The sequence below is a fragment of the Sebastes umbrosus genome, chromosome 10 (genome assembly GCF_015220745.1).
Source record: "Sebastes umbrosus isolate fSebUmb1 chromosome 10, fSebUmb1.pri, whole genome shotgun sequence".
In the NCBI taxonomy this organism is placed as follows: Eukaryota; Metazoa; Chordata; class Actinopteri; order Perciformes; family Sebastidae; genus Sebastes; species Sebastes umbrosus.
The window spans coordinates 13,540,567-13,557,518 of NC_051278.1; the positions used below are offsets into that span (position 1 = coordinate 13,540,567).

Consider the following 16,952-nt stretch of genomic DNA (forward strand, 5'->3'; position numbering starts at 1 on the left):
CTCAGTCAGGATACCATGATTGGATGTGGAAGGAATAATGTCTGGCTCCCTTCCAGTCGTGGTATGACAGGAAATGCATACATCCTTAAACAAACAAAGCCATTCCCCTCTAGGACATCATACTGTCTAATGGTAGTTCAATTTTGGCAGGGTAATTGAACTTGCACACACACAATCTCTCCTATCGCCTGGCTCCGAGCCAGGCTGACGGTATTCCACAGTCTGTCCCTAGGTAATACTTTAATGGATTAATAAATACCTCCACAAATACTAAATGGCCCAACTTCCTAGGTAGCAGCAGCAGGCATAGAATGGCATGGCACCAAAATGTGCCATCACATCAGCAATGTGTTTCCCATTTCTTTATGAATGCCACAGGACAATGGGGGGCTCTGAGCTTCTGGGAACACAACGGGCGAGTTAACCGGGAGCCTGACGGGCAAGAAAATAAAATCAGTAGTGTTTAGTACTGTGGGCTCAGGAGTGGTTGTCACAGTAGTGAGTCCAACTAAGGGGGATAAAAATAAAGTCAGATTGGGAGCAATCAGGGTTGACCATGTGTAAATCAACTGCAGCGGGACTAGACCAAACTAAGGAGATGACAGCATGGCATCTCCTGTTCTGGTATTAATGTTACCACAGAAGAGGTTATTTTACAGAGGCCAATACCAGGAGGATGGTTATGTCTGTCAGAACCTGACCAGTGTCGACCATTGACATTTTATAAAGATGGACGACATGACAGCTCCCCAAAAGTGAAGCCAAAACATCTTGATCGCCCCCTGGTGGCTGGCTGCAGTATAGGTCACAAAGCCCGCCTCCTCCATGTTAGCGAATGGGACATGGGCCAAACAAAATAAATCAAAGTACACGTCAAATAAATTCTCCCTAAAGATGGTTTCTGTAATTTAAGGTAGTTCTGATCACGGTGATGTATGTTCACGTGTTCATTTTTCTGATAACTTTGATTTTAATTAGTTATTTGATGCTATAAAAAGGGGGTGAGAAGTCATGATTGACAGCTGTGATTGACAGCTGCTCTGAGTGAAGTAGTTGTGGAGCCGGAGGCTCGGGAATTGTACGAGAGAGGAGATATAACTTTAACTTTCCATAACTGTCACAAGTCTGTGTAATAGAACATGTGTCAATTTGATCATAAATGTAGTTATAGAGATATTATGTTTAGTTGTTGTGTATTTCTAGCCAAACAGCTAACGTGGTGCTAACGTAACAGCTAGGTGGCTGAGGTTAACAAGATACAGCTGTGCTCGCCTCGTGATTGGCTCGGGCTGGTTTGTGTTGGCGGGAGCTCAATACCGCGGACCCACTGCCCGATCACTACTTTGCAGACTCTGGCTCCAGATGACGTCAAAATCTCAAGATGGCAGTTCCCGTAACTGGGATATTTTGGCTTCACTTTTGTACAGTGGGAGGAAGTGGAGACGCGTCGTCCATGTTTATATACAGTCTATGGTGTCGACCTTTATATCTCCATGTAGCACAGAAAATGTGTGAATGTAGAAATTGTACACATCATCTTAATTAAACCCTGTCAAAATGAATATATAGTGTTGTTGCAAAGAGGCCAGTCTAACCACTCCCTATGGTAGAGATGTTGAGGTTAATTATAATGAATGGCCTTTAAGAGTAATAAACCCGACCATAATTCACTATGTGCTTTGACACTACACTACATTCAGTCAGTATCCAACCTGGAAAATCCGCCAATAAAAAAAAATAACTTTACTTTCTGGCACCCGAACAGACAGCAGCGTTGTTTGCTCAGTTATATATCTAGTTCTTGAACCCATCCGATCCCAGTACAGTTATAAACCTGAGCTGAAGCTGAATTGCACACAAACACACGTTCCCTTTAATAGAGCTAGTGTTATGGCACTAGGAAAGAATCTGCCACAGTCTGCCCAATCTGACAGCTTTTATTATTTATTAATTACCTTACTTTTACAAGCTGGAGAATTCAGTAATTTACTGGGGCCTGCTGGCAGGAGGGTGGAGGAGGAGGTTGTTTTTCCAGCCCTGAGGGACAAAAGGCCCTCTCAGGTTAGTGAGAATGTCCAGCAGTTCTGCATCCTGACTAGACTTTATTTTCTCCTCTTGTATTCATATATAAAGTGGAGAAATGGGGGTGTACATATAATTTATAATACAATTTATTGTGCATTATAATTTTTTTTTTAAACTTTATGACTCTATACTTGGTGAACTTTTTCTCTCGTTCTTTTATAGAGGTTAAAGTTACAGCTTACACATTCAAAGAATAACGTGCAGAAAAACGTTTTTATAATTATAATTATTTATCGAGGACCAATAAATGCTACGTTTCTCCCAATAGAGTGTACGCTGCTCATGTGGGATAAACTGTTGTTGATCGAGGTGCAAAGACTGCAACGTCAACAAATGAATAAAGAAATTAATTTTCAAACTGAGCCACAACCAGGAATTATCAATTAATCTGTCAATTATTTGAAGGATTTTTTTTGTTTAGATTATTCATTTAGTCTACAAAATCACAGAAAATCGCGAAAAATGCTCAATGCCAAAGTCCAAGGTGACGTCTGAAATGCCACCGTAGTTCTCTAACATGCTTGGAAAGGCAGGGGTGAGCGGAGGGTTATTCGGTTGGTTGCAATCTGCAACCTCACCACTACATGCCACTAAATCCTACACGCTGGTCCTTTACATTGAAATAGAAACGCAGCAAAAAGCAGAAACAAGCATGTGCAGTGGTGCCCTACAGTAGGTGCGTAATAATAATCATGCAGTACCTCGCTCTCACTACAAGCGCTGGGGTCATCACCATGAATGGCCATCTGGTAGCGGGCGTACAGCGCCACCGACTGCTGATAGGACGCCTTGAATTGAGGGTCCTCAAAGTTGACCGGCACTAGCCTCACCTTCAAGCACAGGGTGTGGAGGGGAAGGAGCAATAAGGCGGAGGGAGGTTTTATAAGGGTTGACAATGAATAAAAGGACGTTGAGTGGTTAGAAAATGAATTTAAAAAGAAGAAGAAGAATGGGTGCTTTGGAGGAACAGTGCAGGATTCAACAATAGAGCCTTTAAACAGTGTTATACAAGTGTTTGGCATCTTAAGGTTCACATCAATCTCCTAGTCCTCGAGGCGAGCTGGTAACACAGCCGGTCTGTTTTGAGTTTGAGACTTGATTGAGTGATTTTATCAGATTGTTGTGCAAAAAAGACACATGAATGGAAGAAAATAATGGGATTCTAGGAGACTGTAAGTGTGTTTTTAAAATAATAACATTACTTGAGGATGAGGCTAGTGCAGCGCCCAGCTTTTACCACAGAATGCACGGAGAGGATCGGTAACTCAATATTCAACGGTGCGTGTAAAGTCCGGAGCAGCAGATAATCCAAAATTATGTCTCAATGAATCATCTCAGCTAGACACATATACAGACTCTTCCAACACTACAGACTCCTCTCAAGAAGGTAAACACGGCTGAACAGACTGCACGCACAAAGACAATTAAAATCTCATCACTGCTTAATCCTCGAGCTCAAATGCGATTCCAGTTCAGACATAGTCAGAGCTGTGGTGAGGGTGGGGTGATGGGGGGGCACAGACGAGGTAAATGTGTGAAGGTCGAGAGGGTTCAGCTGACGAACTGCCCCCCAAAACTGAAACAGCTCGAGACTAACGACCCGGCAGGCCGACCGAGGGCCAACTCAGACACCTGGAGAAACACTGCTCTCAACCACGGCGTATGGAAACATTTTCCCCTCCATTTCCTCTCCCTTTGACTCTCGCTCTTATACACATACACTCTCCCTTCAATACTAACATGTTAATTCACTTTTTTTTCATTCATACAGGCATTTTGGATTTCCTCCCGATGTTTCAACTGTCTTTCTGTTTGATGTTGCAAAGTTTAAGCGCAAATTAATTTATCAATTACAAACTATACAGTTTGAACATACTGACTGTTCACTATGATTTAACCCTTGTGCATCACTAGGGACATTTTTGGCTTTTTAATTTTTAGATCATTTTGGCTATTTTAATGCATGTGGCAAGAATTTTGGGTGGTGTTTTGAGTTTTTCTTTTTTAACCTCGGCTCCTATAATAAGTCTATAATAAACTGTGTTGCTAAAATACAGATACTCAGACCCTTAAGGAGAAAAATGTCCCCATTGAAACCCATTAAAACCAAAACATTTTATCCCATGGATTTGATCCCAATACAGCATAAAAGCATACATTGTATTATATCAGGCTTTCAAAATTGTAGTTTTTACTATTTCCCACCAGATTGATCCATTTTCTCATGTTTGCCATTTGGGGCAAATACATGCTATTTTCCTGGTTTCCACTAAGGTTATTGCTGCTGTATTATGGAGCACTGTAGTGTTTGATGCAATGCATCAAAATCAGTGTTATTGTTAATCATTGACATATCCTGGACTGTAAAAATAAATCCCCCATAGGATTCAGTTTACAGAAATTATTCAAATTTTGTGTTTTATTTTTATTTTTATTTTTTACATAACACGTAAAAATCGGAAAGTTAATGAATATTGATGGTTAAAAGATTTTACTAATTTTTGACATTTTTGTCATCAGAGCAACTTATTTAAATGGATGCACAAGGGTTAAACCTATGACATTATTAAAAACAAATAATTAATTATACACATAATATACTTAAAGTACAAACTTAATAATTATTTACTATTATTCAATTATTCAATTATTAAATCATATTAATAATAATAATTCTGCAAAAAATATTACCTGTGATGCATTAGTTTAAAATATGAAATCATATCCAGCACTTACAATAAAAACATTGTTGAAGCAATGATACATTCTAGTCCATTATATGATATAAAACTAATAAAAAAAGGACAAAATAAAAGCGGATAAAATATTCATAAGAGATTAGAGCAAGATAAAATCCTTTTGATGCCTCTGTAGGAACCCAAAGTTGTCGACCCTCTCCCTCCCCCCCTGGGTGCCCCTTGAGCAGGTCGACCTATGCCCCCCACCCTCTGACCTGGCTCTCGGAGGGTTTGTCAGGAGGGTCCTTGTGAATGGCCATCTGGTAGAGTTTGTACACCTGGTAGGAGGCGTCGAAAGAGGCTTTGAACTGCGGGCAAGGGGGATTGGAGCGCACTAGCCTCACCTTCAAAAAGAATACGTGCAGACAAAGGTTAACATCAAAATGGAAAAAAGTACTGAGAATAACATAAGTGGTGATTCAAATCCTTAAAAAGGAAGATATCTTCACAAATCAAAGGGAGAAAAAGTGTGAAGAGAGTGTGAAGGGAGAGAGAGAGACTGACACAAACACACCCTCTCCTGGCCAGGTGACACGCCTGTGAAGGTTTTAAACCATTTTATAAATAAAATGGAAACATTTCCAATTTGAGAGTTTTGTTATTCTTCAGCTGTTGGTCACCATAGCTGTAGCTTGTTGGGAAAACAACAACAACACAAAGAGGGTGTGTTATGTCCTTCTCGACACAAAAACAGCAGGTGTTACTCAAAACAACAAGATTGTAACAAGCATTTGCTATAATAAAAAACTCATAAGCACTCATAGAGGTCCTCAAAAAGAAGAAATAATCATTAGCCTTTTTACTTTCTAGCTATGAGCCCATATCCAGTGCTTCACCATGTCATCTGTGACTGAAGTATTATTCTTGATCCTGATCCAGAAGTTAGAGTGTGGAGAGAAGTTTTAAGATTAAGGAAAACTAATTTGCTTTTTTAAAGTCTTTTGTTGCCCTTTAATATTTCTGTTATTGTTCTTTTGATGAGGTGTCATGTCTATATTTGTGTCTAGTAGAGCTAGACTGATGTAAATATATCATATCGGTGTATATGTTGGCCGATTAGTAAAAAAAAATGCAGCAGAGAAACACCGAATTAGGTTTGAGGTCATTTCGAAACAGTGTTACCATTATATAGTTTGTTCACCAGAGAGCATTGACAAGTTTTGAGTTTTTTTATTTTATCTTGGTTGCAATGTTTGTTTTGTTTGTGTTAAAAATAGAATACTATTGGCTGACATATCTTTATCAGATTTTTTAAACTCCCAAATATAAATATCAGCATCGGCCTCAGAAATCCAGCATCGGTCGGGCTATGGTGTCTCTTGAAATAATAATGATGAGCAGGGCAGGGTGCATATTGAAACAAGTCTAAATTCAGCTAACGTAGCTCAAGTAAAGTAAAAAAGCATGCAAAAGTTAGCAAAGACATTAATTAATCCATACATATGTATTCTTTATAACAAGATCTCTGCAGAGCTATAAATCAATCTTAACTGGGAGACTCATAATAAGTCTGTGATAAAAAAAGACACACAAACTAAAAGAAGAATTCCGCTTCTTGATACTCCGGCCCCATTTAATTAACCGTCTCTTCGTTTGGAGGCTGCGCCATAAGAATCCCCTAGACGGACAGCGATGGAGGAATTGATCCTGGGGTTTGTTTGAGTTGGACCTGAGTGGGTTTCTCTCATATGACCACTTGGCATCTACATCCTTTAGTCAAACAGAAACGTTGGGCCTCTTACATAAAAGGACGACGCTGAAGTTCGGTCTTTTTTAATTTCGTTCTTAATCTACAGATATATTTTGATAGGCTGAAATCATTTTGGTGAAACAACACTGCAGCAGATAGCGGACAGCATGGAGATGAAATTTTAGAAATTCTCATACCCGGCTTGAAATTTAACACCAGCAGACTGACTGCTTTATGAATGTTCAAATAAAGCCACATAATACCAGTTTAACTTTAATTAAAATGAAAGATCATGATGGTTTATCAAAGCTTTAATGAAAGATATGTTTCTCTGAACCTCTTCAACACCTTACAGAACACGATTATGGAGTAATATAATATAGGAGACTATTGCATGTTGGCGATAGCAGATTTAGATGAAAACGCTATGAAAATATGAGCAGAGTGTGGAGACGGTAGAGAAAACTCTTGAGGGGAACAGTGGGTGAACCGTTCCACACTTTCCTGAGGTGCCTGAGGGGCTCTGAATCACGTTCCCACACTGACCCCTGGTGGTGGCTACTGGAACTAAAGCTGCATTTAAGGCCAGGACTGAGGTAACTACTGGACTGTGTACATACAGTACATCTAAACTTGTCTTCCCTGTAACTGCGACTTATCTCTTTTCTATTACTTCAAAATTAATAAACTCCTGCAAGGTTACAGATGCCAAATTCTGCAGCATACAGAATTTGTCTGATGATCTGGTCATCTGCTGCAAATGGTGAGCTCTAGGTTGCACAAATTAAGGGCAGCACGGTTGGTTCTGAGTTGTTCACGTTTAGATCCAACGTGAATCGTATGCATGAGGGCCTCTCCTGGCTTACAGTTGAGAATAGGTCATCATTCAATACACTTAAAATGTTCCTTTATTGCAATATTCCTATCAATTTGTTTATAGTAATACTGTGCATGACCATAACACTAGAGGGTCCAGATATGGTCAGCTTGCACTGCCTCGTCCTAGAACTAATGCGATAACTAGGTTCTTTTATTTATAGATCAATTTCTTTCAAGAATAATTTGCCTCAAAGTCTCTGCTGCATTGTTAGTAAATCAGTGTTCAAAAAAAAAATATATATATATATATATATTTTATTTAAGACTGTAATTTGTTTGCTGCGGTGGTGTTTGGTATGCAGGAAGTTTTATCTGTAACTAGTTATTTCTAAGGTTTTTTATTCTTGTATTTGTATTTTGTATGGTATTTTAATGTGTTTGTATCATGTGCTTAATGTGGACCCCAGGAAGAATAGCTGGTTGCTATGGCACCAACTAATGAGGATACTTAATAATAATAAAATAAAATAAAACTTGTCAAGAGAGAAATGTCAGATGATGTCAGATTTATAATGTCCTGTATCCTCCAGAGTATCATCATCAGTCAAGAAGATATCAGTCAAGAAGATATCTTTTATAGTCGTGTTTGTGATTAAATTGAGCTGCTACTACATGTAGATGCTCTAGTGTAAACATCTATCTTCTGGTACTGGTGTGAAAACCTCTTAAAGCCTTCAGCTCAGTCAACAGTACAGATGCCCAACACTCAGCATCAGATTCACTCATCCAAACTGTCCTTTAGCCACAAATCTGCTGCAGCCTTGCCACATGCAATAAACAGCTAAACGGGTCAAATAGAGGCATCTCTCGATTATTTGACTTGTAAAACACATAATTAACCTTCCTTTGCGAGGGACGACCTTGTGTTCATGCTCACTTAGTGAAATGAAACGATAATTGCAGGCAAACAAATGAATCCAATTGGAAAAAGCTGACTTGCCGGTCTAGTCTCGGGGGGATATAGACAAGAGACAGACACGGCCTGGTTCATCACTGCATCTGGCTCAAATCTTGGTCAAGACCAAGAATGACGTCACTCTACCAACCTCAGCTCGAGGCCTTCGCCAGGGATCTTTCTACATCGCTGCGCCCTCTGCCAAAAGTTCATTTCCATGTCCTCTCATAGCGGCTGAGCTGGGAGCTGTGGTTTTAATGTCATCAGCAGGGTAACGCGACCCAGTTTGTGTGGTGTGCCTGTCATTTGGTTGAATCGGGAAGATGTGGTTTTTCCACTCCGCTCTGGCCAGCTATCCTCTCCGCACACATAAACACATGGTGAAGTCACTGGAGCTGGGGAAGAGGGCTCCATGAAACCTAGCTAACTGAATCCAAACATTACGGAGACAGAGAGCTCAACCAGAAACACTATTTCTTAATGATGAGCTGGAATCATCACAATAGGCTAATGTTTATTCCAAGTCACATAAAAAGAGAAGAGAAAGTACCTGCTCTATATTTATGCTCACCTCAAGGCAATGAGAAGAGGTGTCAGGCAATGACTCGTTGATGAAATCTTCCAGGGGTTTGGGTTGCTTGGTCTGGGCCGGAGTGGGCGGGGTAGGAGAGACCCCATCAGCGTGCTGTCTAATCTGCTCTTTCTGAAGACGTCGCTCCTTCCTCAAGTCTTTGGCCTTCCGACACGGCGGCCGGCCAGGATCAGCTCCCATCCCTGCATCCCAGAGGAGAGAGAGAAGAGGGTCAAAGCTTTCCAACGGTGCAGGTTAGGTGTGATGCCACGAAAAACACCTTTCTTAATCTATTTTCATGCAAAAGACATTTTTCAAATCATTTCCAGGAGAGAATAAGAAAGAAGAAAAAGAGGCAGTTATAAGAAATAACTCAATTACTCCTTTTTTTGCTTTTATGCTGCCTTTTATGCCACGTTAGGAATAAGACTTAACACAGAAGAGAGGCGGTAACTTCAAGCTGCTGCTATTGATGAGTCTCAAAAGAGTGTTGGACCGTGTTTCCGATGGATTTTTCCCTGCCCCTCTGGGCAAATGGGATGCCATGTTTACTTCAGCGTACCCCCTGACTAAGAAGCCAGTCTCAACAGAAAGGCCTATGGAAGTCATTTTCTTGTTTCCCCGCCTCAATAGTCTTTACATTACATCATTGCTTAGGAGGCTATAAAACAATATGATCTGTCTTAGCCCAAATTATTAGCAGCTAGCTAGTGTGTGTTTATGGGCGCCTTCACAAGCCAACATTTAGTCCGTTGGTGGTGCGGTTCGTTTTAGGGCAGTTGTGAAAGCAGTAATCGTACTCTGGTGCAGATCAAAACAACCAAAAAGCAGGCTGCCTGTGCGGGCGTATGTTGAGATGGACACAGGTTAACATGAGTGGGAGAGGACTGACATGATGTTTGCGTGACATCTGGGCTGACGAGAACATACAGAATATGTTAAATAAAGTCCACAAAAATAGTGACGTTTGTATAGTCATTAGAGATAAACTGTAGGAGAAGGGCATAGACGTGGCAGCTCTTGGGAGGAAAAAGATAAATTTGCTCTTTCATGCACACCTCTCCGCAAATAATTTTTTTTATTTGGTCCGCTTTAATTTGCGCACTGTGAAAACTGAACCAGACTAAATAGAAAAACAAACCGAAAGTATCAATTTCACTCTGATTTGGACTAGTTAATCGGACTATGTCCTTAAGAACAGATCTTAGTAAGCTGGTGTGGGCACATGAATGAGGTTGTTACTAGCAGAACACACACAAGTCTCTGTTTTTTACTCCCAACAAGACTAACATGAACATTCTCTGAAGCAACTGAATCTCCCCCAGTTTCCCCTCTCTCTGTCCCCCTCCTCATCCTCCACCTCCTTCTGGGCTATTGCCAAGCCCCTCCAGCTCTCCGGGCATCCCATGTCAACAGTTTACACGCCCACATCCTGTTTGGAGCAATAAGGAAACGAGAGCCATTTCCTGCTTGTCCTATTGCCAGCCGCCGCCATCAGCTCACTTACTAACTTTCCCCTGTGTCTGTGTAGCGAGGAAGAGAGGGACGCCCGGGCCTGACAAGGGGAGAGGGAAACTCTGGCACTGGCCACGGTTCACTGGCAACGTTCAGCTTCAGCTGACTCAAGCTACTTTTTCTACTGTAAGGTGCAGCTTCTGTCCTGTGAATAGTAAAAACAGACCAAAGCAGGAAGTTCATGCAGATTCTGGCTTATTTCAGGATTTTTCTTAAAATCCTGAAATCCTGTTATTTTGAATGTATAGGGTGAACTAAAAACTTGAGGACTACCACAACAGCTTAATATTCTAGTTAAGGCCATCAAAGTTAACGCAATAATAACGCGTTAGCGCAAATTTGCTGGTATCATATGAAACTAGAAAACACTTTGTTTCACATTATCACACAAATCTTACTAGTTACTAGATGTATGTAGATGTGTTCTGTATAATCTCAATGTCCCTGTTTGCTGTGTTGGTCTTTGATGGTGAATGACTGAAAACACTAAAGGAGGGAAGTATTTCTGAGCAAGTCCTCTCATATACTGTAAACATACAATCCTGGGAGTTACAGCGTGGTCAAATGGTTTTCCTCTGACAGAATAAAATACGACGAGGTCAGGACAGACTGGTCACACACACAGAGTCTGGACTGTGTTCATCAAACACACACCATCTCAACCACATCAACCATTATCCACAATCACTCTGACCATGTGCCTCTCTTCCCTCTGATTACAATCTCCCTACACACACACACTCTCTCTCTCTCTCGCTCTGTCTCACACACATAGAGACACAGGTACTCCTGAGGACAGCGTATGCAGCCGTGGTGAGGATAAAGTCTGACAGATCAGTTCCTGTGGAAGGCACATGCTCCCGCTCCAGCAGTTAGCACTTCATAAAAGCTGTGACACTCTCCCCTCCCCGTTTCCCCAAACACGCACACGACTCTCAGAATCAGCTTAAACTGCCCAGAATTGTGACATACTGCTTTCTTGCATGTAAACATGCAGAGACACAGAATTAATTTACTGTGGGAGGAGGACAACATGGAGGTATGTAGTGTCTTTTTATGGAAAGTATTCTCTGGGAAACTGTACTGTCTTGTACTATTTATTCTGCCTACTTAAAACACACTATACTGCTTCCTACAACATACTGCTTTCTGCTTTTGCCATAAGCCCTGATGCTACCACTTGGTGAACATTATTCTTTTATGCAAATGGTGTTTACGCTGACTTGCCTAAACCTTTACTTTACTTAGTAAATGACTTCACTTTGTAATAAAATCACTTCAAATCAATATTTTGTTCATCAATTGCAAAATAAGTCCCTTTAGAGCAATTTAAAACGGTTTCAGGTAACATGTCAGTACTGACTAGCTCCCTGGACTTTACTGCAACACATTGACAAAATACTTAATTTCAAGAATACAAATACATGTATGTAATTTTCACTACATATGATTCCCTAAAAAGCATATCCAAGGGCAGCTTTGCAAAACACAAGTTGTACTTCTGTATCTGTTTACCTCTGGCTTTGCGTATGCTATATGGAAAATGGGGAGCCATATTTTCTCAAGCTAAAATTGGAACCTGCCCAAAGCTATAAAGCTCTCCAGTCATAAAAGTAGAGGAAAGATATGTCCAGGTGTTTTCTGTTGGAGGTGAATAACCACTGGCCCAACATAGTAAATCCTCCTTGCTTCCTCTTTGCTAGCCTCCTGACAGTCTGAGGAAGAAGACTGTGCTGCTGACACAGGTGTGAACAGAAGGACACTGGCACGGCTGAAAGTTTTCTCTGTATGTTTATGTCTGCATCTGGTTCGACCTGTGCCAACACCAAGCTTTCCTGCTCCAATGTACGTCCCTGCCTTTTGATTAATGAGCACGGGGTCCTGTTCTCATTAGATGTTTGAGAGGGGAAAAGGTGGTTGTGGTCCTGAAACATGAGCAATTGTTAGAAGTGCTACTTCCTGTGTCTAATAGGAGTTTATTATCTCCTCACTGTGAGTGTTATTTATTCATTACTGTGAGTTGGCTGTGAGGATATCCTGTACTGGAGGAGAGGAGGAGAACATGACAGATAAGCCCAAACCAGACACACTACTGGAAACACAGAAGAAACAGCAGCCTCATCCACCCAGCTGCTGCACGGTGGAGTCCATTACAAGGTGAACAGTGACACACTCTGGCGAGCAACGGTGCTTCAGCTATCGCAGAACATCACAGTGGTAGTCTTACAACTGATCACTACTTTCAAAGTCGTCCTTAGTGCAGTTTCAAAGAATACCAGACATCCAAAATAAATAAGAAAACAGCAAACTACAGTTTGGTAGGTGCAGCAGAACCACAGTAAAACCAGATAACCAATCGTCAATAGTTTAAATGAGTAATCCGTCCTGTGATTAACCGGCTGAAAAATATATATATTCTTTTGCCTTTTGACACATGCTCCAATGAACAAAAGCAAACAATTCTCAAATTTGAGAGGCTGCAACCAGCAAATATTTGGCATTTTTGCTTAAAAATTACTGAAAAGAAATAGTTGCCGATTCTTTTTTTTTTCGATCGGTAATCGTTGCAGCTCTAGATGATGTTCTTTATGAAAAGAAAACACCAAAGAGCTATCATAGCAAATAAGTAATGTGTTACATGATGATGAGTAGCTGCAATTTCGTTACTATCAAGTAACTAATATTACTCTATTTTCACACTGATTATTGATGAGTATTACCAGTTATTTCTCACCTGGCTTAGGAGCTGTGGCTATTGTTCTCTCATCGGCGACAGACACTGGATCCTTTCTTGATGTTTCTGAGTCGGTAGGAGCGACATCCGCTACCTCCTTCTGAGCTTCTGTGATAGCGGGACACTCTGGTAGTTCCTTCTGAATGTCGGTGATAGTAGCACACTTCACTTTACTCGGTTCCCGTGGACCTGCTTCGTCACACACCGAGTCCATAGGCTCCCCTGCAAGGCACAACATTGCTTATACCACCAGATAATGTGTGCTACAGAGCCACAGAGCCAACACTGCTTTTATCTCTTACTGTAGTTCCAACCATGCACTCTGATGCATTATGCTGTACTGTAATGTACTGTATACCAATACAGATAAGTCCATCAGACAACACACATGCATTAATAACTATTATACAAAAATAAATATACTCTCACCATCATCCTGTCCTTTTGGCAGTTCCCCTTTGGACATGAATTTGCTAACCTTTTTCATGATTTTCTTGTGGGATTTGGAAGGCTGGAATTTGGTTGCATGACATCTTGACAGAGAGCACAAAGGGTAAATGTTTGGTTAGATATATCTGTATATATTTTTGCTGTTTTAATATATTTATCAAACCACCATGGGTCATCCTCATGTGTTTTATGTTTTTCTGGTCTTACCTGATGGTATACTGTGGGCAGCATGTCTTGTTCATTTTAGGCTTATAGACATATTTCCCACTTCTGGAAAAGAAAGAGCAGATAACCTTCACTAAAACACAGTATCAATTATTTGAAAAATCCAAACTGAAATTTCTTGAACTATATCAATGAGAAACGTAAGTGAGATGTACAGTAAGTGAGCAGGTTTGCATGAAGGTAGAGACGGCTACTCACCTTCTCCATCCTCGGTCTATGAGGTCTTGGTAGTCTTGTACAGTCATGGTGTGAGACCACATCCCTGTAGAAAACAAAAGGGACATTTAAAACATTTAGTTGATTTCATATAATTTCACACTATACTTTTCAAATGGAAAAGGCATGTTGTCTCATGGCTAACTTGAAGGAAATTATATTAAAACCAGACAGAAAAGGGTCTTGAATTAGCTCGGCTGAAAGGAATAAAGCTCAATTAAAGCATGAAAGAGACCGATGTATTTATATTTGTTTAGCCTGAAATAGGAGACATGTACTGTATACAAGTAAGGAGTGGTTTGTCAAGAAGCTGCTCACAGAGTCTAGAGGGAGGTCCACATTTTTGTTTCAGCTTAAATCATAGCAGGGCTGCCCCCTCTTAGTCGATTAGTCGACTAATCGGTCGTTTTGGTCTTAGTCTACTAAGATTTCTTTAGTCGATTAGTCATTTTTTATGCTATTTTCATGCTGAATTACTTATTTCTAAGAAACTTCTGAGCACATCTCTGGTAAACAAGATTTAAAGTGGTGCTTTTGTGTGATTCTTTGTGGAGAAACTCAGTTTCACAGATCTGTCGATTAAATCAACTAATCGATTCTTTGGTCGAGGACAGCCCTAAATCATAGCGTCCCCCAAAGTTCATTCCCACAGTCCCCAATGGAAACATTCCCAGAATGGAGGTCTGAGCTTCCCGTTTCAGCTCCTGACCTTCTCCTCTGCAACCATATACACAAATTGCACACCCACGATGACAAGACCACTATCAGTTTACATCTAAAACAACCGAGGGAATTCGCTGTATAACAGTTCACACAACACACACTGAGTTTGCAACTGATTATGATGTTCTGTGTCTCAGGAGAACGATGTTTAGTCAGAGTCCACAGAGACGAGGAGACGACACAGTGTGATCCAACAGAGAGACACGTCAACAATGAAGCAGTAAATGACGAGCTAGTTCTAAGGCCGGCAGGCACAGCAGCAAGACTGCAGGTTTTCCAGTTTTTACTTATAGGGCTGCAACTAACGTTTCATTGTCGATTAATCTGTCCATTATTTTCTCGATTAATCGATTAGTTGTTTGGTCTATAAAATGTCAGAAAATGGTGAAAAATGTCTCACCACCATACATTTAGAGTATAATCTCTCAGGGGTTTCTGCCCTATGATCCCATTTTAGGTCCCAAAATTCTCATGAGCTCAACAATTACAGAGCTGTCAAGTTGTCCAGAGTTCAGAGAGCAAATGAATCATGTTGCCACGTGAGCTTTATGTGAGTGCAACAGCTGCCATCATCAGTGCCCTTCCATTGTTCGCACCTGATTCGTTTTCCAGCCTCCCCTGAGGCCTGACAGACACAGTAACACAGAGGAGGGCAGATGTTGTGCTCTGCCGGGTGGGGGGTGTCGCATTTGCTTTGCATGTAACAACACTGTTGATAACATCACTGCACCATCACACAGAGGAAAACATCTCACTGAGCACCTGGTGGAAAAGTTGATAACAGAAACACTGCTCATATATATCTGATAAACACTTTGTTGATCTATAGACTGTTTTGCATGTCTTTCCAGGAAAATACAAGCACCACAGTAAGAATATAACATGACAAATTATAGTGAAGTAACAACCAGAAGTGTAAAAAGAATCAACTGGACCTCAGTGGCTTGAAATGATGGGTTCATTTCTATAGTATGTCTAGTGCACTTTCATTTAACCTGTATCCACACAAGGACCCAATAACCTTTGAACACTGTTACAGATCAGAGGAGTCACACAGGGAGAGCAGCGTCCTTTCCTCCGCTGAACCTGCCCTGCCCACATGATGCAATATATCCAGATTACCGCTCTTATTTTAGATTAGACAACAGCCCTCGTCTGCGGGCACGGAGCCCAAATCGCTCATTGACTGCATTAAGAACTGCCTGAACCCTAATTATAGTCAACCTGTCTCGGGCCATACTCACCTACACTCAATGACACCATTCTGTCCCACACAGAAAATCCCTTCCCATCTTCTTACACTGATTTCTTTTATAGCTCGGAGTCCAACTTAGAACTTCTAAAAATGCAGTTACATTGACCTCGGTTGCCTTTAAATGAAAAGCCTCTCAACACAACGTACAGTATGGCATCTTTTAGTAGCCTTTAAGCTCAATTATCTTGTACAGAGCGTTTACAAAGAAAGTTTATGTCTGTGTGATCTGTGTCACCCTTCCTGTGAACAGATCCATGGGAGGAATGTTCCTGGCGCTGAAGGATTCTTGTGGACTAAATGAAACTCTACCTCGAATTAACCTAATATACCAAGTTTCCAACACTTTTCATTAAGTATCCAGTTATACACATGGGTGTATTAAGATAACTGGATACAGCGTTGGAGGCAGGGCCCCGTCCATTCCTATGTGTTACAGACGTCTCTTTCCCAATGTAAGTCTATGGGAAAAAGTCTTTTGGGGCCCAATGGCATCACGTGACGGACAAGGAAGTTGTAGTACCACCGTTTGGCCACTACGAAAATTGGCACTGGTAACGACCGGCGCTCTTCCTGGGGGCTTGATTATACAGCAGACAGTGGGTGGAACGACTACTTCCTGTTTCATGGCTGTTAAAGACACAAGACTCAAAAATATAGTCAAAGAGCTTTCACAGTTTTTTACTGGTGTCCCGCTGATTGCCAAATGACAAACGGACCTTTTATATTCAAGGTTATGAGTTTGTGAAAGTCTGACATCTATTTGACCAAATGTTGTTTGTCACTTCATTTGTGATTAGGCCTTTGCAGAGGTATGCTAAGTAAAAAGCGTTGGCACAACATATGAAAATTAGACTGTGAGTATTGGTTAAAATATTAATGCAAACTGGCATAATTAAAAGCTCGATCCACTGGCAGTTTCGGTGTCCTTGTTTATTTACATTGTGGTTGTTATTCTTCTAAAATATTGCTAGTTCTC

At 40.8% G+C, this 16,952-nt stretch overlaps 1 protein-coding gene across 3 annotated transcripts in view; it reads right to left on the reverse strand.

Moving 5' to 3' along the window:
• Positions 1-16,952, reverse strand: part of LOC119495594 (arginyl-tRNA--protein transferase 1) — a 62,296-nt gene that overhangs the window by 42,478 nt on the left and 2,866 nt on the right. Inside the window, exons 2-8 of one of the 3 annotated variants that reach the window (XM_037782226.1) lie at positions 13,981-14,044; positions 13,765-13,827; positions 13,537-13,640; positions 13,108-13,329; positions 8,859-9,061; positions 5,039-5,167; positions 2,787-2,915 (exon numbers count right to left, since the gene is read on the reverse strand). In XM_037782226.1, the coding sequence (XP_037638154.1) occupies positions 2,787-2,915; positions 5,039-5,167; positions 8,859-9,061; positions 13,108-13,329; positions 13,537-13,640; positions 13,765-13,827; positions 13,981-14,044 (914 nt within the window). The remainder of the gene's footprint in view (positions 1-2,786; positions 2,916-5,038; positions 5,168-8,858; positions 9,062-13,107; positions 13,330-13,536; positions 13,641-13,764; positions 13,828-13,980; positions 14,045-16,952) is intronic. The other 2 variants (XM_037782228.1, XM_037782227.1) reach the window with 2 other exon arrangements.